The 22,872-nt window shown below is 43.8% G+C and overlaps 1 protein-coding gene across 4 annotated transcripts in view; it reads left to right on the forward strand.

Annotated features, from left to right (window-relative positions):
- Nucleotides 1–17,776, forward strand: part of Tln2 (talin 2) — a 405,661-nt gene extending 387,885 nt beyond the window's left edge. For all 4 annotated transcript variants that reach the window (XM_071608339.1, XM_071608342.1, XM_071608340.1 and 1 more), the window contains 5 exons: nucleotides 10,294–10,419; nucleotides 12,351–12,413; nucleotides 12,499–12,681; nucleotides 15,520–15,645; nucleotides 17,343–17,776. In XM_071608339.1, the coding sequence (XP_071464440.1) occupies nucleotides 10,294–10,419; nucleotides 12,351–12,413; nucleotides 12,499–12,681; nucleotides 15,520–15,645; nucleotides 17,343–17,471 (627 nt within the window). In that variant the 3' untranslated portion in view covers nucleotides 17,472–17,776. The remainder of the gene's footprint in view (nucleotides 1–10,293; nucleotides 10,420–12,350; nucleotides 12,414–12,498; nucleotides 12,682–15,519; nucleotides 15,646–17,342) is intronic.
- Nucleotides 17,777–22,872: the final 5,096 nt, after the last annotated feature.

Consider the following 22,872-nt stretch of genomic DNA (forward strand, 5'->3'; position numbering starts at 1 on the left):
ATTTAAACTTTTTGTCAACAAGATGTAACATAGGTGTTTTAACTTCTGATTTGGGGGTTTACCAAGGTCCTCTCTGTTGGTCTCTAACCTGAGTATCTTGGATTGTCTGATATTGTCAGTTTTTCTTACAAACTGAAGAGCTAAGAATGGGTATAGAGACAATTCCATTTTCTGGTTACATCTTTGTTTCTGCTTTATAAATCAAGTTCATCCTGAATGAAATGTGTACCTTAAACTTAAGAATCAACCACTGGCTAGGATTTAGAGGTCTGGTACATTTTTCTCCCCTTTTTCCTTACCCAATTTATTATAAGCAACCTCTTCCCATAAGTGGGAAAAACTCCATGTCTCCTCATGACTGAAGTCATGTCAGTAGACACTTTGATTCCACTAGAGATTTAGCTTTGTCCTGATGCAGGGTCCTTCTGACCTCTTATCAGTCTCTAGTCCCTGGGTTTGCTCTTTTTATTCATGTATTTACTTCTTGATTCTTGACTGGAAGAACCAAGTTACTAGAGTCCTACCCCATAGGATTGTTGTTGAAACAATTAATGAGCTAATATAAGAATGCGGTGCCTGACATGCCACGAAACTCAGCAAGTAATAACTACATCATCATCGTCACCATAATCATCACCAAAAACATACTTCTAGGTCTTACTATTATTCTAGGAAAATGACTGAAATAAACATTATTCTATAGATCCCTGATAGAGAGGGGAGCTGACACTGATCAAATACAAGTCTCTTGCCAGACAATCTTCTAGGTACTTTATATGTTAACTCATCTGAGCCTTGCAAAGAGTCTGCCGGGAATCAGAGGCACCAAGATGTAGGGTCTTTTCAAGGTCAAATCACCATGACGCACCTGGGAGGGGCGCACATGGGCTCTGAGCAGCAGTTTTAGTCTGCCCCCCACTGTAAAAGAAGGCTGATCTCATCCCTCAGGGGCTGTTGTATTGTGCACAAACCTTTGAATCATTAATCCCACACTCCAGGAACCTATCCTGAGGAGGGAATCCAAGAGAAGTGTGTGTGAGAGGTGTTCCTTGCAGCCTTGTCTATAGCAATGAGAAGCAGGATGTAAGAAATGTTGAAGTATTAAAACATATAAATGATGTATGTGGAATGATGTCAAAGGAAAAACATGCAAATATGTGTACTCATTATGATTACAACCATTTTTAAAAATGGATGTGAAGGAGATCTGTAGAGAATGGATAAGAAATTATAATGGAATTGGGATAATGGAGGGCTCTGTGTTTTAAATTTTCATGAAACAATATTTTTAAATAACAGCATTTAAAAATTAGTAATGACTGCTGAAGTAAGCTAGTGAGGACTTTGTATTAGCAGTGAGGGTTTTGTAGGAAAGCCAAGGAATCCTTCAGTAAAGGTTGAAGTTGACATCACTGATGATTTGAGTCACTTACATGAAGGTGCCTACTTCAGTGCCTCCCACCTTAACATTAGGAAGGGTGCTTGGTACTTCTAGAACACTTTAGAATGGTCTGCTGCCTATGTTTTCCTGGTAACCAGAGGTTCCTGCCACATAGGTATTTTCTGTAAAACTGAAAGAAACTATCAACTCAAAGCAATTGCTATTACAGCCCTATTCCTATAACTTTATCCACCCCCACCACACGCAGGCACACACCCACAAACATGGCTTCCTTTTGTAACTAGGGAGTATTTGTACTGTTCTGAATGATAGTTTGGGGAAGGGGTAATAATTTTGTTTCAACTGCTCTGCTCACCACACATCTTCAGGTTGCCTGTTTTAAAAAAAAAAATGATCCATGGTTTGTGAGATGATTCTGTTATATTCTGACCTCAGGCCCTTAAATTTTAAGTATCTCCTTTTTCCTGGAATCTCCCACATATGAATGACGAACAAATGATACACTATTGAATGCACTGTTCACTTGGGAAGATGAGGTAAGGGAAAAATGAGAATGCCCAGACGTGCTGGTGCATGTGCTGACAATATTGCTAATGGCGCCGTTTCCACACCTGCAGACAGACCTGTGCTCCAGAGGCAGGTTTGGAAGTTGCTGCAATGGTGACCACCCCCTGCAGCTGTAGCCTTCAATGCTGTGCCTATTCTCAAGCTCAGTCAAACCTGGATGCCTTTTCTGCAGGCCTCTGTGTGATATGTTTGATATATTAGGTTGTTATTTAATCCAACTATATATCAAACATATTCCTACAGTGTCTTGCCCTGTCTCCGGGGGTTCGTAACAAAGTTTATAAGGCAACAGGAAAGAATATGTTAAAATCATAAGTAGAGTTAGAAGATGGAGTGTTCATTACATTTCATTATGTTTTATTCCAGTTCTTCTTATAGCATTTGAGACCTGTATCAATAATTTTAGATTATTTGTTTATTAGAGAAACAAATCATAATTACTTATGTTTCATAAGAGCTTGAGATATTTTGTACAGCTTAGTTGTGTACTTGATTTTAAATAATGGAAGATTCCAACTCATGTCTATGACATGAGATAAAGGTTAGGATTTTAATCTCCAAACACATCTAGATTTGTATTTTGTTTCAGCTCATTTTTATCCTGATCTTCAGTAGTAGAATGCTACACCTAGCATGGGCAAGGCTCTAGGTTCAATCCCCAGCAGCACACACACACACACACACACACACACAATTTTTATGATCAGTTAAAATTCAAAGAGCACAAATCAATTATCTGTAACTTTTCTTTCTACTTAGAGTACCAAAATACGTAAGCAAAATTAACTGTATCAATTGGTGAGGCATGGGCTTTACACAAACCTCAGTTAAGACTGAATATAGCTAATAAAGGTAATACAATGTGGACATTATTGTGTTTAATTTTCTGTTACAGATGAACTCATCAGCAGAAGTTGATAATACTTATAATAAAATGACAATCAGAAAGTAATTCCATAGCCTAATTGGTTGTGGCAGGAAGTTTGGAATTATGGTATAGAAAACATTTTTTTTTTTTTTTGGTATATAACAGGCACCTTTGGCTAGTTTTGACATCTTCCTCAGAGACCAACCAATGAAGCATGTGTGAGTTCATTCTGAGTTCTCTCACTAACAACTTTTATAGACATGGCTTTCTGGAGAAAAAAAAAAAACTATGCTCATGGCTCAGTTTTTTGGAGAAAAGAAGTGCTTTTTTTAAATAAGCACCCATGAGTATACAAATGAGCAATGCCTTATCCAGAAAAGTGTACTAGCTATGTCTAAAAGCCATTACCAGGGTGCTTACAGTCAAATGTGTAGTGACAGGGTCACAGATCACAAATGACACAGGGCAGGGATATGCAGTGTTGGAATCCTGGCTTCTGGACTTGTGAAGTGACAACTGTCCCTGAAGTCCTTTCTCATTGAGGAGTGATCTGTGTGTGTCAATAGATGCTCTGCTGGGTGAGTTTTGAGGGTCTGCCCCAATCATCCCACCTTTACACAGTGAGGGGACAGTGGCCTTTGTTTTGAGTCCACTTGCTATTGTTTAAAATGACAAGGGGCCATGAAAATAAACAGAAAGTCATTATGAATCCAAACAAATATTTTTGAAAGGCCCTTCAGATGAAGCCCATTAATTTAAAGTGGTGGGAATTTCATGTTTCTTTTGGTGATATTGCTATTGACCAGCGTGCCTTCTGATCAAAGGCAAGCAGATGTTCAGGGAGGGGCAGAAGCAAATGAGCATTTTCTGTCTGGCTAAATTGTGGGCTTTGGGCTTGTGTGCTACTCATCGACTCCAGGCCAGAAGACCTGTAGGGTAAAAAGCAATTGTGTTTGGGGAACTCATCCAGGACACATTCCCAAGTGGCATGACTCCCAGAAGTGTAGGCCACTAGCTCCTTGTCAGGCCCTCCTCACACACAAGGAGGAGGGGCATAGACATAGAAAATGTATCTGATTAGATCTTTGGAATAATGCTGTTATTATTTCTTTGTCCATGCTTCCTATGCAGACATTCAAGTGCCCCCCCTTTCTTGAGAGCATGATGAGATCTTTAAGAATTTCTACATCAGAAATAGTAATTAGAAGATCATTTCAGTAATATTATTAATTTTCATTTTGAAAATAACAAGTAATGAAGCAATGGATGCCACAGGAGAAACCACTCCCAAGGTACTCATCATGCAAGCTTGGCCCTTTTCCAATAGAAAGTGCATGAACATGCATTTACTGCTAATTTGGATATAGAGGGTGGCACCTTCCTGGTCACATGTATAACCATTTGACAGTACTTTCTCTCTCTGTTGCCCACTTGGTCTGTTTAGTCTCCCTGGAGCTTTTCTGAGACAAGGACAGCCTGGAGGAGGGAACCAGGCAAGCTGTCCAGGCCTGGGCTCTTGGCAGTTCCAATTGTTCTGAGAGATTTACGTTTTTTTTAGAACTAATAAGGGTGTTGGTCCTAGAGCCAACCCACACATGGGTCCTCTAAAAGAGAAGCTGATCTAGCTCTTGTGCAGTTTGGCCAAGGCCTTCCCCCAAGGCATCTCTCAGTTCAAAACAGAAGCAAGCTGGTAGCAGCCAGACTCATGACAGAAAATGGAAAAACATGGCTGCCTGTTCCACGTAGGATTCCAACTGGCAGGAACGTGCCTCATTTAGGTTGCTGGAGTCTAGGTGTTGGCTTCCTTTTTTCCCTGAAGGACATTTAAATTATATGCAAAATGTTCAAGCTTTTAAAAAGTATATCAAATAAACTTTTTTTTAAGTTTCTGATACATGACCTTGCTTTTAATAGTCACTATTCTCCAAGATTTTTAGTAACACAGAGGAAAGGATAATACCTAACTGGAGCTAGGCGTGGTGGCACACACCTGTAATCCCAGCAGCTCAGGAGACTGAGGCAGGAGGATCACAAGTTCAAAGCCAGTCTCAACAACTTAGAAAGGCACTGCAACTTAGTGAGACCCTGTCTCAAAAAATAACCCAGGGTTATGCCCTGGGTTCCATCCCTAGTACCAAAAAAAAAAAAAAAGCCCAACTGGAAAGATGATACTTGAGTGATAAACTGATTGTTAGAAAAATGCCATTGTATTTTTGGACTCTCAACAAGGCAGTTCCTCAATGGAGGATTTCAAGGGGGAGGCAGAAATCAGGACCATGACCTAGGGCCATCTCCTAAGGATGCCATTGACTCATTCACCTCCAAGTTCACTGGGGGAGGGGTTGCAGAAGCTTAATTCACAAAGAGGACCACAGGAGGGAATGTTCCCCCCTTGCCCAGCATTGCCCAGGAGCCTTCAGGGAAGTCGGGTGGACCAGTAGAGATGCAGCTGGAAGTAAGTGGGGCTTCTGGGAGGATGGAAGAGAGAAAAACGTAGCTCTTGCTTATTTTGGTCAAAATCTTCTAAAGACTATAATAGGAAATGTTAACATGTCTAAGCTAAAGACCAAGAGAACAGAGCTGTTTCTCATAAACAGAGAAGTGATGAACTGGTACCTAGAAAGGGACAGTGAAGACCTGAAGTCACAAGTCAGAGCTGAGCAGTGACCAATGCCCATTTTGTCCAGTGCCCCTCTGAATCATGTGTCACTTGTTGCTTTCTTTATTTTTATTTATTCTTCTTTTGTAATTAGATTATAATCAGAAATGGCAGGTAGAATCTTCATTAGAACTAAGAGTATCATATAGGGTTCACACAGATAAAAAACTACCTTAGCTGAAAGACTGAAGACCAATTTTTAAAACCACACATGAAAAAATATAGTAATAGAAGTAAAAATGAAATGATTGGCTGAAAGTTCTTTAGCATCCACTGAGAGTCAGTTATCCTTTAGATCCACAAATTATTACTTCTAACACCCATCAGGTAGGTAGGAGAGAATGAAGAAGAATGAGTCATTGGGAAGATTATGTTCTCAGAATCCCTGAAAGGCCAAAACCCAAAATAAAAATGAGAAAAGGACTCCCTTTTCCCTCTCCCTTTCCATTCTTCTTTCCCTCTCCTACTCCAGTGGGAACTCTGGCTCCTGAAACTTGAGATGTGTTAGAGCAAAACAGGGGCCTTGAATGCTCTCTTGAGCTCCCAAGTATGGGAAGTGGGCTGGAAGGGAGCCAACCCAAAGTGTAACCTTTCCCAAGAGGGCTATCACCAGGCCTCTCACTTTTTAAAAGGTCACCTACAAAAGATCAGCAAGCAGGAAAAATAACAACGAAAGGACACTTAGACCTTTCTCAAAGCTATAAAAAAAAATCCCAGATGAGGATAAATCCATCACAGTCTGGAATCTACCAGATAGGCCAGGAAAAACAATGGCTATAAGAGCTGGATGTGGCCCAGCCAATAGCCTTTTGAGTGGAGGAGACTAGGGTAGGGGACATTGTACCCAAAGATGAGAGAGACTCACCCCTGAGAGGCTGCAGCCAATACCCTCATCAGGAAGAGTAGATGCTTCCTACATCTGTTAGCACTTTTCCCAGCTGTTTTGTTAAATAAGAGCACCTCTTGGGCTGGGTTGTATCTAGCTCAGTGGTAGAGCACTTGTCTAGCATGTGTGAGCCACTGGTTTCAATTCTCAGCACTGCACATAAATAGTAAATAAAAATAAAAGTCCATTAACAACTAAAAATATATTTTTTAAAAAAAAAAGAGTACCTCTTGGTAAAATGCCTGGTGTTTACCTTAGTATGCACATGAATAAATGTCACAAACTCTGAATGCTAGTTAAGATATGCAGGCAGAGTGTAGGATTCACAACCCAGGCCCTCAAACAGGGCAGGAGCCTGCCCCCATGGTTCAGGAGTGGACAGTGAATGATGCAGACACTTATTCTATGTGTTTCTCCTCCTACCATGTGCATTGTCCTCTGGCTGCATGCTGGAATTACTGCTTTTGAATGGATGCACCCATTCAACAACTATTTATCACAGGGCTCTTCCACCTGATTCTGTGCAGAGAGACATAAATTGAGTAAAATACAACATGTACCCTAAAGCAGATCACGGGCTGGTGGGATTAACTGGCATTTGTTTTGCTTAGTCTGGGCCAGCAGTTCCCATGGAGTAGTCCAAAACCACCTCCCTTAGAAATAAGCATTCCTCACCCAGACCTGCCAAAGCAGAATCTGCATCATGAACCAGATCCTCTGGCAATTCTGCAGTCAGGACTGTGTGTTCAGGCCGTATTTTCTTAAGTTCTTTGCCTTCACTTGATGCAGTAATTTTAAAGAAATAGAAACAACCACATATAGTAAGATCAGTCATTCTCACTTGAAGATTATTTCAACAGTCTCCATGGTCTTTATATAATCCAGTTGTGGAGAATTTCACTGTCTTCAGCCTTCCATAAGCAGATCCAGCTGCCTCGGGTCAGGTCAGCAAAGTATCTCAGCTGAAGAGGACTGATAACTGCCCCTCTGGAGAGGGGACCCAGACCCCAGTGGTCATGGTGCGTGGTCTGCAGCTTCCCCCCTTGGGTCCCTTTGCAGCAGCTCTACATGGCTGTTCTTTTTCTCCCCAGTCTCCCAGCTCCAGGAGGGATTATTCTGTTAACACATCCTGTGTTTTCATTGTGATCCTTTTATGTATGAAAGTCTTTCAGAGACTTTCTCTCCTTTTGCAATATGGCTAAGTGTATGCCTCCCCGACCCACAACCGTCACTTCCCTTCTCCCAGACTCCATTCTGCAAGCTGGTAGAAGCCAGAGTTCACGGGGACACTGGCTGGGACGTGCAGACCTTTCACCAAGTCTACTCGGCCTAGGGAGATCCTGTTTTCTCTCAGGCTTAAAGGTCCTGAAACATTAAGTGCAGCTGTTTTCAGCAGGAGAAAGAGACAGGGTGGGCATTTCATCCTAATGAGAACCCTGACACAGATCAACGCAGGGATCCTACAAATACAGTGGGTTCCATCCTGGACTCCATCCAAGCTAGAGCATCTACACTCTGCCTTCCATGCCTATGTGCAGTCAGCTTTGTTGAGCCTTTCTTAGGAAATTCTAGTACTTTCTAAGCAGAACAAATATCTCCTGGAGATTAGGCTTTGTGCAGTGTCTGTTTTAAAGCATTAGAGATTATGGGAGGAAAAAATTGGGGACCCATCAAAGAGCATTACAGAGCTGCCAAAGCCAGAAAAAAAAAGTGGGTGTCAAAAGTATTTCCAAGTGGAATATCTATTTTAAACATGTGTTTTTTTGCCAAAACAAAAAAAAACCTCCAGAGCAGCGGAAGGTGTAGGAGTCCCTTCAATTCAGTTTTGTGATATGATTTTCTCAGATCTGCCCATGCTAAAGCTTGGCACTTAATTTTAAGGAAATTCATCTTTATGGATCATAAATTTTGGGAAATCAGAAATCTGGTGACTCTGATTCACACTGTAATGTAATTCACACTGTAATGTGAACTCAAGCTTGGAGCTCATGATGTAGTCAAGGCCACCTGAGACAAAAGTCTGGGAGACTTAGGGGCTACCCTGGGCTTCCATTTCCTTTTCTGCAAAAGTGAGTGCCATTCCCTTTTATGTCAAAAATTCTGTGATTTCCATAGTGGCTTAATCTGTCATGTGCTTGACTTTCTTTTGCAGAATAAATTGTTGGAAAAGCTCTTAATCTCAAGGTCATTAAATATACACACATCCACACATATATCTATATCTACATTAAGTCTAGTGTAGTTTATTTGGGAACTGAGCATAAGAGTACCTTTTATGTCAATGTCTTAAGACAAGTCATTTTTGTATTTCGGTAAATTAATTCTATATCCTGCCAACCCAAAATGCATCCAGGGGAGCTGAATTTATTTCTCTCCTGAATACTCTTTGAGCAAGACTCTATGAAAAAACTTATTCAATGCATGTCCAGTGGATCATTCTTCAAATTCACTAGATATGCATTGAAATTAATTTGGATAAAATGGGTTACAAAATAACAATTAATTGGCATCTCTCGTTGTTCAAGATATGGCCATTAAGAATAGGGATCTGGAAAAGAATTTATCCTTCCTGTCTGATGTTTCATTTAGGCCCATGTGCAGGCTGATTTTGAACCTGTGGCCTAATCAGCTTCATTGATGCCCTAAGACCTAGGCTAGTAAAAGCCCGTCATTTGAAGTCAGAGATATTAGGTGTTAGATTCTAGCTTCAATTGTTCATTTTTCCATGTACCCTTGGGCCAAATACTCCACTTCCCTGAGCCTGAGTTTTCCCACTGTAAAAATAAGGATAAATATAATTTCAATATAGGATTTTTTTTTTCTTGGTGAGACTAAACAAGTTAGTATACATAGCAGTGCCTAACATTGGCACATAGTAGGCACTCTTAAACATGAATTCCTATTGCACATTGTGAATGTACTTAACACCACTGACTTGTACACTTAAAATGGACTAAAAGGGTAAACTTTATGCTATGTATATTTTACTGCACATATTGAGAAAAGTGTTGCTGTGGCTGACCATCATCTTTTCACACCAGACACGTTTAACATTCTTTGAGCTAAGGACAGCTTAACCAAATTGACTTAATGTCATAGAATTTTAATACTGGGGACCTCGAAGGTCTTCCAGTCTGACCACCCCACTGTGATGCTCCATCCTTCCCAGCTTGGGATCACAGTCTTTCCACTTACCCTACTTTCCCAAAACTGCTTCCCAACTTCCTGGGTTGTTCTGGCCACGGGAGACTTAGTGGTGGTGAGCAGGGTTCCCCCCAAGGTGGAACCAGTCTTCATGTGTCCAAGTGACTGAACAGGCTCCACCTCAATGTCACTTTATCTTGATTTGTTTCCCCCACTGGACAGTCTGTGGTTAATATATGACTCCCTTTGTGCTCAGCCACAGAAATGCAAATACTACTTTGCTTTTGTTTTTACTCAAGAAAAGTAAGACTTCGGAACAAATTACCATCTTTCCATTTTTCAGGGCATCTTTGAGCCTTAAGCTCTGGCAGAGTGTGCCACAAGTCACTCTTTTGATTTTGATGATTATTATTTTGATGTGGGTTATTGGTGCTGCTGGAACCTTTTGAGCTTATCTGTTCACAGTGAATTTGTTTCTCTAAAGATTCTGGTCTGGAAGAATAGTTTGCCTTAGAATTTCCTGATTTAAAACTTGTATAGAATGTCACTACTAATGGCTTTTACCTTCTGAAGTGGGGGTGGGGGTGAGACAGGCACAGCAGCAGATGGAGAGGCCTCCTGAGAGCTTAGGCCTTTCTTCTGGGCTGTGGTTTGTCCACAAAAAGCAATAGGCAAAGGAAGAGCCAGATGACAGCAGTAAGTAGTCTGGCAGAAAGAACCCTTTGTGAATATGAATTGCACATGACATGGTTTTCTTTTGATTATAGCAAGCAGATGAGACCTTGGATTTTGAAGAACAGATCTTGGAAGCTGCTAAATCCATTGCTGCCGCTACAAGCGCCCTGGTCAAATCAGCTTCTGCAGCCCAGAGGGAGCTGGTGGCCCAAGGAAAGGTGGGTAGACCTGACTGGCCGGTGGTCGAGCACTCCCCAAGAGGGAGCAGCCAAGGAAGAGAGAGAAAGCCTTTGGCCCTGCCAAGGAAATGTGTGAAGTGCTTCTCTCCCTGAGTTGCCAGGCTTTGCCCCAACCACTGAAAACTGTTTGCTTAAACTCGACTGACCGAATAAAAGGCTTGGCTTCTGGGCCTCTCATCTGCTTCTTGTTAAGGATCGTATTCCATTCCAGCCATCAGGGCTGAACCAGATACTTATATTCCCACTGTACATTAGGCTGTTTAAAGATGTAAACTGTCATAGTTTCCTGGTGAATGACCCGATAAGCACCACAGTCAGGGGTTTTGTGATACCACTTTCCAACTGCAAATGGCTCCATTTGCTTTTAGGACTGTTGAGCTGAACGCTGGCCAACTTTGCAGTTAGCACTTTTCTAAGTCTCTTGGTCAAAAGGCCAGTGTGAGTTTAAACTTGAGAGTTCTTCAGTCTGCTTCATGTCCAGTCCTCCCTTCTGTCTGCACTAACAGAAAAGCCTTACTGTTTTTCTAATGGTTCAGAAGAGGACTACTGGATATGCGCAGTCTTCCCATTGAAAATATACCAGGTGACCTGTTATTCCTCTACAACATGGAACCACCCTATCAAAATGGGTCTTGCAGAGAGCCTCCCAAGGCACTACAGCAGCCTTTCAAGCAGTGGGTCTAGGGAATTTGGTCACTGTCATTGTCAGTTATTTGTGTTTGACATTAAAAGGCCTTTGCTCTCAGGGTAGAGAGATCTTATACAGACAAGAAGTCATGCCTGACTGGCAGCTGTGCCTCTTCCCCCAGTCTTTTATGAGCTTAGCCACATACTTTGACTTTTCTTTCTAAGACATTAGTGATGTTACTCAGGATCAATGCTGTGGGTCTCCCCACCTGACACATTAGCTTCTCTTTTAGCACCTGCAGATCCAGCAGGGGCTGAGCTTGTCTTGTATCTTTATCAAGTTCTTGTTGATTGGTCAAGATGTGAGGACCACAGATGAATTGTCAAACAGAAGATCCTACCTAAAAATTTCAGTTTACTTCAACATCTAAAGGGTTGGCATTGTACTCAACACAGCACTAGACACCAGAAAAATCTACCTTGACTATGGCATACTTCCATGGAACTTACATGTTCAAGCATTTTAAAAGGTGGCAGAGGAGGTTCTGCTGATCCTGGGTGAACTATAAAATAATATATAAGATCATGGGATTTGACCTTTTATATCCAGCAGGTGCCTACAATTGATGACAGATCCATAGTTTCATTTTCAAATTGAGATACTCATCCCTTCCCTCGCTGGCACCTCCCACCCTGTGAAAGTATTTCCCCCCAAAACTACATCCTCTAGATCTGCAGGAAAATCCTTTCTTACCAGAGATGCTCCTTACTTCCAGCCTCTTACTCCTCTCCCCACCTCTGACAAAATAAGACCCTCCTTAAGATGAGGGTCCACACTCAACCATACAGAGGGAAATGCACTGCCCTTTCCTAATATCACCTGCCTGAAACTCAGGCAGGTTAGTAATCAGGAAACTTTTAAGTTTCCCTTTTCACTTGAAAGAGGACGCCTTAGTGGCTTCTATGTTTAAAATGGGGCAAGGTCAGCAGAGGACAATAGCAGCAACTCATTATTCCCGAGCCATTTCCCAGAAACACAGTACCTGGCAGTTCCCATTGCATCTTGTAGCCCTGGTGGAAACCAGCCAGGATGTGCTGGTGTAGTGTGGTCACGGCCAGGGTTCCATAAGGTAAAGTGTTGCTCTATTCTTGGGCCAGTGTTATTGGCAGGAGTCACCAGACAGTACTGTATGTCCAGCTGCAGAGTGAGGAAGGGTGTGCGGGGGCTGCAGGCCACTTTGGCCTTCCAGCACCCACTGCAGGTTTCCCACTCCCCTTTCCAGGTGGGCTCCAGCCCCGCCAATGCTGCCGATGACGGACAGTGGTCACAGGGACTCATTTCTGCCGTGAGTTACCTTCTTCCTTCTTTGCTTTGAGGATCCCCTGAGGGAGGTTTGGGCCTTGGGTCATTTCTCTGTTGACTATCCTCAGGCCCGGATGGTGGCAGCTGCAACCAGCAGTCTCTGTGAGGCCGCCAATGCCTCTGTTCAGGGACATGCCAGCGAGGAGAAGCTCATCTCATCTGCCAAGCAGGTCGCTGCTTCCACAGCTCAGCTGCTTGTGGCCTGCAAAGTGAAAGCCGACCAGGACTCAGAGGCCATGAGGCGGCTACAGGTAATGGTCACTGATGCTGGTGGGAAAATACTCCTGTTGGAGCGGGTAAGTGTCACCAAAGGGGACAGTCTCACTTCCTTGGCATGACCCACCAGGCCTTCATCAGCCAGCTCTGTCCCACTGTCCAGCCTCATCATCTGCCTCCTGCGTCCATGCATTCTACACCTGCTGCCCCACCAAGGTCACATCTCCACCTGGGACTTGAGGGCTGATATCTTGGGGCCCTTACTCACCTGGGATGCCTGGGTCTCCTTCCTGCCAGCCCAACTGGGAAAACTCCTACTCATCCTTTGTGACTCACCACAAAGTCACTTCTTTTGGGAAGCCCTCCTTGAATTCCTGGGGCTTGGGCACTCAGTCCCTCCTGCCACCTGCCAGAGCTCCTGGCCTGAACAATCTTATGGTTCCTGTGTCACATGGCATGGCACCATGTTTATTTTGCTATCTATCTGTGACAAGGCTGTGCACTTCCTACATACCATGTCTTCATCTTGGCACTTCTCTCACCGGAGCCAGTGCCTCTCTCAGAGGATGCCCTGAATCAGCGTTTACCCAGCAGGGAGTGAAAGAACTGTGAGCAATCTGAGCATTGCTAAGGTTTCCCAGAGCCCAGAAAGCATAGTGCCAAAGTTGACAATCAAATCCTTCCCAATGCATATATGCCCTGATCATTTTAATTATAAAAATACTTTAAATGTTTGAATAGAAAAACCATTTAGCCTCAACATCTCCACACATCAGTGTTTCATTGTTTCCTGTTCTGTTATTATCTACATATAAGATAGTTTTGTCTGGTTGTAATCATAGCAAGACACGTTGTGCTTTCTTTTTGCTTCACATGTTGTCATACACATTTTTCCTCCTAAAGATAAGGCTCCATTTTCATGAGTCTCATTTTTAATGATTGCATGATATTACATGCATGATGATGCCAGAATTTTCTTATATATTGGACATTTTGTTTCTTTCCAATTTTCTGGAATTTCATTACTGTAAAGTGTCAAAATGTAGATTGTTTATATTGCTAAAATATATTTATATAAGTCATGAATGAAATCGTAAAGGGCAGAAATATTTGAACCACTCCATCAGAACTCAGAATTCTTGTTTTATTTTGGAAGTCCCAAAGTGTTTCTGTAACGTGACCCTCCCAAGTCTCTCTGACCCACCTCCCTCACTTTTACTGACTTTTAGAGAGAACTAGGAGCTGTGTATTTCTGAATGTTGCAGTTCCTGAGTTTGGGGGACACTTCTGAGGGAAACAACCTGAATTACAAGAGACCTAGCTGCAGCCCTGCCTCTACCACATACATCATGGTCTCAGGTCACTCAGAACTTTTGAGACCTCAGAAGCTTCATCTGCAGTGTCAGGGTGGAGATGTCCATGTGGACTTATGAGGGTCAAACAGCATAGTGGACATGAACATGGTTTCGGAAGTTCTAACAATTCACACAGGTTAAACACAGCACCAGTCTGGTTACCTGATTTATGGACACTACGGTGCCATGTCTGAGCCCCTTACAGGCAACTCGGGAGTTCTCTGGAGCCCAACAAACCTATATCCAGATCTTGGTTGTAAAACTTAAAAGTCACAGGATCTTAGACAAGTTCCTTAACCTCAGTCTCCATATCAGAAAACTGGGGCTACAGAGCCCCTTAGAGAACCAGCACAAGATGACGATTTGTCATATGTTAACTTGCTTTCCTTCCTCTTCTTGTGCAAGTCCTTGTAATCCTCATTGGTCACTTTAGATCATCAACCAGAAGGGCCAGCTAACTTCGAAAAAAAATCTCAATTTTCTCATTGCTAACTTCTGACTGAAGGGTGCTGGGTAAGGAATATGGTAGGCTTACTAAAGCTTTGACTGCCATTAGAAGAAAATTCCAAACATCAGCTGGCAGAGGACAAGTCCCCAGGCTCATGCTTCATAAGCATTAAGAGTAAGCCAGAGCTAGGCATAGTGGTGCCTACCTGTAATCCCAGGAACTGTGGCAGGAGAATTGCAAGTTCAAGGCCAGCCTAGGAAACTTAGTAAGACCCTATCTCAAAATAAAAAATAAAAACATCTGGGGACATTGCTCAGTGGTAGAACACCCCTGGGTTTCATCCCCATTACTGGGGGGCGGGGGAGAGTAAGCCCCAGAATGGGCAACAGCCTTTAACAAAGATGTAGACTCCACATTGAAAAGCTTTTCTATACCTGTCTCTAGCAATTTGCCCTATCCTTAAGCTTGTGGCATAAAGCTCAACTATGACTTAAAGTATAGCAGTCCTGGGTACTGTGAGACTCCCGGTGCTCCATGCAGGGGTGGGTACCCCCTTGCTTGTGTGCTCATAGTCCCTTATTCACTCAGATCATCTGCAGTAGATGATAACTCTGGATATCCCCTGTGCCAGGTTCTAGGGATGCAGAGATTCAAATTACTGTTCCTGCCCCCAAGTTGTCACTGTCCAGGAGGGAGACAGGCAACAACATGTCCTCAAGTACACGCTGTTTGATGGGGAAGGCAGCCATGGTTTCCTAGGCCAAGGAGGCAGCCCTAAGCACACTTCTATTAATACACACAGCACATTTCTATCGTCGCTTACTACAAAAGTCTGTGCTCCTTGGGGGCCAAAATGTGTACCTCATTCATCTGTGAATGAGCTGTGGGTAGGTAAGTGCCAGTGTTGGTGGAATCGATGGATGGATGGAGAAACACACAGATGCTCACAGGCTAAAGAGAACTTCTATGTTATAATTGAATGATAAATTAACTCATGTTCTCATGAACTGTACCTTCATGTCATTCTCGCTGTTTTTAATGCTCTGATGTGCATTTTGTTCCCCTTCCAGGCAGCAGGGAATGCTGTGAAAAGAGCCTCAGACAATCTTGTTCGTGCAGCCCAGAAGGCAGCATTTGGCAAAACTGACGACGATGATGTCGTAGTGAAAACGAAGTTTGTCGGGGGCATTGCTCAGGTTTGTGACTAAATATGTAATAACATTTATTCTCAAAACAGGTGTTGCATTATAATAGGTACAAAAAAGAACAGTGACTTAAATAAGCTTATTTCTCCTCATGTAACTGGGTGTAAGCAGTCTAAGGATGGTGTGATGATTCCTTCACTTCTGAGACCCAAACTCCATCTGCCTTATTCCACCACCCCAATGCCCTTGGCCATTTGGTTTAAGACAGTTCAATTACCACCTCAGCTGTCCATCAACCAGGAAGAGGGAAGAAAGGAGAGGAGGACATGACCCTGAAGTTACACACATCACTTCTTCTCACATGCCATTGGTTAGCACTTGGTCATGTGACCATCCTAGCTGCACAGAAGACTGGGAAGTATAGTATTAGCCATTTACCTAACTAGAAATCAGGGATTCTGTTTGTGGGGAGAAAATGAAACAGAAATTGGAGAACAGCAATGTTATTTAAATACAGGGATATATTTGGAGCTGCTGCTATCTTCAGCCATTTGGCCCCACAGAGAGAATGAACGTTTATGTCTCCCAGAACTTTTAGAATATGTGGGATTGACTTAGTTAGGGTTGCATTCTCATGTATGAAGTGAGGAGGGAACTCTAGGAAACCAGGCTTGCAATTCTTTCCTGTGTGTTAACACAGATCTATTATATGAGACTGTTTTCCCTATCAGTTAGCTCTTCCCGCAACTCTCCCTGTGTTTGGCAATGCACTGGATGTATTTTTACCAGAATGTGTTTCTTGATGTACTTCTTCCATTAGAAGTAACACAAAGAATGGTCTGTGGTCACACAAATCAGGAAAATGCTACATTCAATACTTCATCCCACCTTGGTCAGAGTACTCATTGGAATTTATATGACTTTCTGGAAAACAAACTTGCCCTTTTCACACAACTCCCAGTTAGTATCCCTCAGATCATCATAGAAGCATGTAAATATAGTCTTCCCTCTGAATCCTTCCATGGGTTTCATGTCCTTGGGTTCAACCCAACATGGGTTGAAAATATTCAGAAGAAACATTGCATTTGCACTGAACATGTATAGACTTTTCTCCATGTCGGTACTCCCTAAACAATACAGCAATTATATATATATATATAGTGCTCATGTTCATTTCAGTATTATAAGTAGTCTAGAGATGATTTAAAGTATAAAGCAGGATTGCATAGGTTATATGCAAATACCGTGGCATTTTATATAAGTACTTGAGTACCCATGGGAGGGGGTGCTATGGAACCAGGCTCCCAAATGCCAAGGGCTAACTCTCTATGGAGGCCATCTAGTGGTGACAGTCACCAGCTTTAGCTTTAAGAACACCTGGACTGGTTCCTTCTGTTGTAGTTAAGTGACCATAGGGAGGTAGACCCATACCTTTCAATTTCAGATTCCTTATTGGAAAAATGGACTTTTGATAGAGCATATGTCACAGGCTTGCCACAAAGATGACAAGGCAGCCTTCTGTGGAGTGCTCACATCCAAGCCTGGCACACAACAGTGATGCAGTAGATGTTTGCTGTTCAATCAGTGGCCAAAAATCAGCTCATTGTCTTGGGTCAGTTGGGTCATTGGTCTCAAAACCCAAACCATCACAAGCTAAGAGTACTATTTTCAGTGTACTGCTGTGTCCCACGGGAGACAGTGATTTCTTTAAAAGCATGAGATTATCTTGCTTGTTGCTCTTCTTCTAGATCATCGCTGCCCAGGAGGAAATGCTAAAGAAAGAAAGAGAACTGGAAGAAGCAAGGAAAAAGCTGGCCCAGATCCGCCAGCAGCAGTATAAATTCCTACCCACTGAGCTGAGGGAGGATGAGGGCTAAGTCCAGGCCAGGATGGCGAGCCCCAGGAGCTAGCCCTGCAAGAACTGGACAGACAGTGTTTCTGAGAGCCAGGCACTTACCTGGAAACTGCCAGCCCCTTCTCCCCGGGGCGAGTCCAGAGCCCTGAGTCCTGTTCTCACTTCTCTGTCCTGTTGGCACCGGCTGCATGATCCTGATGTCACACGGTACAGTGTCCCACCCACAGCTCCTCCGCCGCCTCCCCTTGTGCCTCGCCATATCTCAGGAGAGAGGGGTGCACGTTTTGTGAACTGTTACCAAAAAAGAGAAGTCAGTATTATGTCGTTCTCAGACACTTTTGCTTTCGTTGGTCTTCTCAAGGCCTGCTGCTGGGCCTCTTTGTGAAATCATACTAGGAAAAACAAAACAAAAACACAGTGGTCCTGGGGGAAATCATTGATGTCATAGATACACATAGATATTCTTCTCCCTCTCAAGAGAACCTGAAAGTTGGAGTTGGACATGGTAATAAAAGTCAGAAACACAAACCCAGGTGGACTCTGGGAGGGTGACTGAGGTCCTCCTTCCATGTCTTGAGCACTGGTTCACCCAAAGGGTAAAGAATCCCTGCTCCTGTTTGCACGCTTTCTTGCCTCAGTGTGTAAGCTCCTTGTACAATCTAGACCCATCTTGTATCCTGTGACCCAGAAAATCAAACAGTTTTTTTTTTTTCCCCTCCATAATCCAAAGGGCAGAGTTGTGGGAGCCTTTCAGGGCTTGGTGAGCAGGGGCTGGAATAAAATGCATGGGCTCCTTATTCTGCAGAGGCTGTTTCGGTTCATACAGATTCATGTGCACAAACTCACTTCCCTGTGACAGTCAGTGTGACAGCCCTCTTATGTATTTGGGTGGCTTCAGCCGGAATGAAGCGACTCCATCTTCAAGTCCCTTGTCACTAATCTCAGGAGACCAGAGTTCAAGATTGGAAGACATCTGTTGGGAAACCCATTATCGTCCCAAGAGGACATTTTTTTTTCTATATCTTAGTATTCAGAATCTATGCATCCTAAAATCAATGTGAACCTTTAACTAGATAGTTTTGCTTATATATAAGGTGAGAACATGGGGTGTTTTGGGAGTCCATCTTTTGGATGTCACACTTCCAGAATTTCATATTTTTTCCTCCTCTTTCCTTTTTCCCTTCTCTGCAAAGAAGGGCACATTAAGACCTTGAATTCTCCTTTAATCTGAGCCTTTACCCTTTACAATACATGGAGGATGAATGGCTTGTGGGATAGAGGTTAATGCCAGGTAGCAAGTGACTTTGAAAGAATCCGTAAGAGAAAGAAAGGAGTTAATGAAGGCACATGGTTTTCCAGACTGAAGACTGTTGAAGGCAGTCAACCTCTGCCTTTCCCTGTCTCATAGCTCCAAATTTTCAGCCAGGAGGAAAAATTGGTGCTCTGGTCCTCAAAAGATGTCATCTTTTGACCTTGGCCAATGATCCTGCTTCAGCAGAGCCTAGCCCATGCCATGGTTTTAAAATATAAACTTGACAGTTTCCCACATTTATAAGATAACTTGTAAGTGCTACAAATATTGAAATTTCTTTTCAGACAAGTAGAAAGTTAGAGGAGTATAAATGACCCACAGGTGGAGAGCATACATTGGGGAAAGTGACACCAAATCTGATAAACAGTGGGGAGCCCTGGCCTCTCAAGGAAAAGCAAGCCCAGTCCTGGCTCACCTTTCAGAGTATAGCTAATACAGCTTCTCACACCTGCACTGGGTGGACATTCTGAGGAGGATGCAGGATGCTTCCTGAGATTGTGGAAGTCAGACCGAAAAGCTCAGGGTCTGAATGTGCTAATGGTCTCACAAGGTGGGACTCTGGGAAGCCCTTGCAGGGCCCAACCCTCCCCTCTTTTCCTCTAGGCTGCCCCTCTTCCTTTCCATCTGTCTATCACGTTCTGGCATCCCAGGAGGGGGTAGGGGCCAGGGCAAGCAGGGGGTTCTCCATCCCTTCTTCAGGGTTGTTTAAAACCCCAACTTCATTTGACACCAGAAAAACCTCCAGAGAGAAACCAAATGGAAAGGCTCGTCTTTTCCAACATTAAGGGGCAGTCACAGAACACAGTTTATTTTTGTAGGACCTATATAAATGGCCTGTCTGAAGTTTTCTGCTGCTAGGAGTCTAGAGAGGTTGGCTCCCAGTCATCACCTGGTGTAGTCCTGGTTTTTCATCTGTCCCTTTCTCATCCTCCCTGCATGTTTGTATGTGAATGGCCTTGTGGTAGCTTGGTCTTTTCTCATTTCATAAAATGGCCAAACGGCTGTGCTTTGGGCATTATTTACAAAGTGTTAACTGCAAGTACCCCTGTGTGGCGTCGAGGGGGCTTTTGGTTCTTCAGAGAGAAAGAATGCAAGTATATGAGTTGCATTTGGGGGCATGAACTTTTAGAGCATGTGACAATAGCATGGTTCCCAGTAGAAGCAGCCCCAGGTCTGGAGCTTAGAAAGGGCCTCTGTGGTGAGGGGTAGCAGGTGTGTGGATGTGTGCCCTTTCTTACCTGCTTTGCCCCTGAGGGAAACTGGCATTGGGCTTTGAATCTTTAGGCTGATTTTTGTGTCCAGAAATTGCTGGTTTTGATGGTCAAAAAAGGAAACTGAACTAGACTTCAGTGCTAACTGGTGATTTGGGAGTTTAGATTTTGCTGTGTTGTCTTTCAAAAGTCTTCAGATCAAAGGTGCTTAAGCCATGTTTGGTCGGATTGGCCTTATTTAGCTCCACTGATGTCTAGTCAGAGGTGGCCTTGGTGGTCAGTACCAGCAGGTACTCAGGTCCTGGCTGGTCTCTGGGCATCATGTATCCACCAAGGCAGTTGCCCAGCTGCCCAGCCCACAGTCTGTGCACAGGCTTAGGGCCAAGCCACCTGCCATCTTGTTGGCACATAATTTTATCCCAGAAAACCCTCTGAGCTTCTTGTAGGTCTTGCCCACCAGCTGTCTGATTTATCAGCCTACATGTGTGCAAGCAACAGGAACCTATTCCTAATTTATCACAAAGATTGTTTAAAAAAAAATTCACTACCTTCAAAAAGAGTAGACTCCACCTCCCAAGGGACTCCAAGGCTAAAACCTCATGAGGGAAGTAGGAGGCACAGGGCAAAGATGGTAAGTAAGCCATGGTCTCTGCTCCCAGGGAACTCACAGGCCTCGGCGAGGTGCCTCCATTTCCTCCTCGGCAGGTGGTCCCCAGAATCTTCTGTCCTAGCTCTGAAGTGCTGGGCTCTGGCAGGACCTCTGGGAGCCTTTAGGCCCTAGGACATATTATGACCATGTTCTGCTCTCAGATTTCTGAAGGAAACGAACCCTCTGTTGACCAAGGGGACACTGCTTTTGAGAGTCTTTTGGGGACCAGGGGAACTTGGAGAAATTCCCAGGCTAAGAGGCTACGGTCCCCGGAGTTCCGAAACCCAAAGATCCCGACACTTCTGTGCCAATGGCCCATGTCCCATCTGAGTGCCAGCTCAAGAGATGACCTCTGCTAGGGAAGGACTCCTTCCCAAAGGGATCCCAACTTCCACGTTTAAATGTCCTGAGACTATGGCTTCATCCCTCTGAGCTCATGTTTGGTGTGTTTATGACCATTAGGAATGAATGTGTGATGGAGCTTCTGTTGATTGATTTTAAAACACTACAATGAAGAGCTGTCACTTTTCTATGGTGGGAGTTTGGATTCAGCCTTCCTCTGAGCCCAACTCCCAACTCTCCAGGAAGCATTTGCGTGTGAGTCCCTCCAGCCACATGTCCTCACCCCACATGACACAAGGCAGGTTCCCTCAGCCTCCAGACACACTGCAAGATCCATAGGAGGTCAGGAAAATTAACCTCTGCCCTTGTCATAATGTCTAATCACATAAATTAATTTATCTAATCACATAAATTATTTTTTTTATTCATCAGAAATAAACTTTTAAAGCAATGAACCTGTGTGAAGGTCTCATGGCAATGGGAGGAGGGCAGAAAAGAGGGAAGAGAAAGTGTCTTTATTGTGAGAGAAATTCTGCCTTGACCACCACCCAGATCCACACTTACCAGATGTGTTAGGAGAGGTAGGGTGTATGTGGGAGGGCCACGAATGAATTCCATTCAGCTTTGCTGACATGAGAGGAAACTCAAAGAAGAAATAGACTATGAGTAGGAAGATCAAATTATGTTTCTCTAAGACAGGCTTCCTGGACAAATAGCTCAGGGACTCTTTGGCCATGCAAGTCCCCCACACTGCAAGACTGCCAGCTAAATACAGAAGTGCATATGAGATGCACTTGACCTGGGATGTGACACAGGAAGGCTGGTTCACTTCTGACAGCTGAGGCCAAAAATGTAACCTGCAGGGATTTCCAGCCCTCCTTCCTGTTTGAGGGGGAAGATGCTTGGCCAGAAGTCCTTGTTCGAGGATCAGCCAGACTTAGAAAAATGTGAGTGGTCTCTAATCCACAAGGGGGAGTGTCAAAAATCACCATAACAGCCAGGAGTATCACTGGTATGTTGAACAACTAATAAAGATTTTTTAACTCTTAAAAATAATGATTTAGGCTCTCTAAGGCAATGGATAATGGAGGTTTTTATCCCTTTGCCTTAATAACGAAAAAAAGGCTGGAGCTGACCACAACCAAAACCAAGGCATGAAGCCTTGGTTGGGGTAAAGGCCAGGAAGTGGGAAGGGGACCTAGGGTTTAATGAGTCTCCTGCATGTCAACTCGGTGCTCCTAGACACGGAGTCCTCAGCCCACATCCTCCGCAGAGAAGGCATTGGCCATGGTGAACAGAAGTGAACCAAGACTCGGCAGAGGAAGTGGCAGGCATGGGGTTGCAGGCTGTTGGAACACAAATGCTCTGTGCCCGCGGCCAAGCAGCCATCAAGAAACTTACCTTATCCATGTCCCAATACCTGCTGTGTGCAGGACACTGGAGCCTACTTCCTGGAGAAGGTCACAGTCCAGGGAGAACACCTTGACCCAGGGCTGTGGGGAAAATGTGCAGAGCCCTGAAGGCGGGAAAGGCTTCCAAGAGGAGAGCATCTGGCCAGACTCCCATGCATAGGAGTTTTGGGGCAAAGTGTGGGGAGTTGCTCCAGGCAACAGGAATTGTGTGCAAAAGCCTGGGTTTATGAAGAGGTGGGATGCCTAGGGAAATAAGGAGAGAGTCAGTAAGGCCAGGGCTTGGGGCATATGTCATGGAGACAGGGGCAACCCAGGAACACACCATGAGAGGTTTATGTCGGGTCAGAGCACTTCAAATTTAGTTACTCTCTGTAGGGAGCTCAGAAAAGAGATCTCGTCCTGGGAGAACTCAGGATCGAAGGGTGGAAACATATTAACAAAGATCGTCAACTCAGGAGTACATTAGTTCCCAAGTTTTAAAGTTCAGGGCAAGGAAC

The sequence above is a fragment of the Marmota flaviventris genome, chromosome 2, assembly GCF_047511675.1.
Source record: "Marmota flaviventris isolate mMarFla1 chromosome 2, mMarFla1.hap1, whole genome shotgun sequence".
Taxonomy (NCBI): Eukaryota; Metazoa; Chordata; class Mammalia; order Rodentia; family Sciuridae; genus Marmota; species Marmota flaviventris.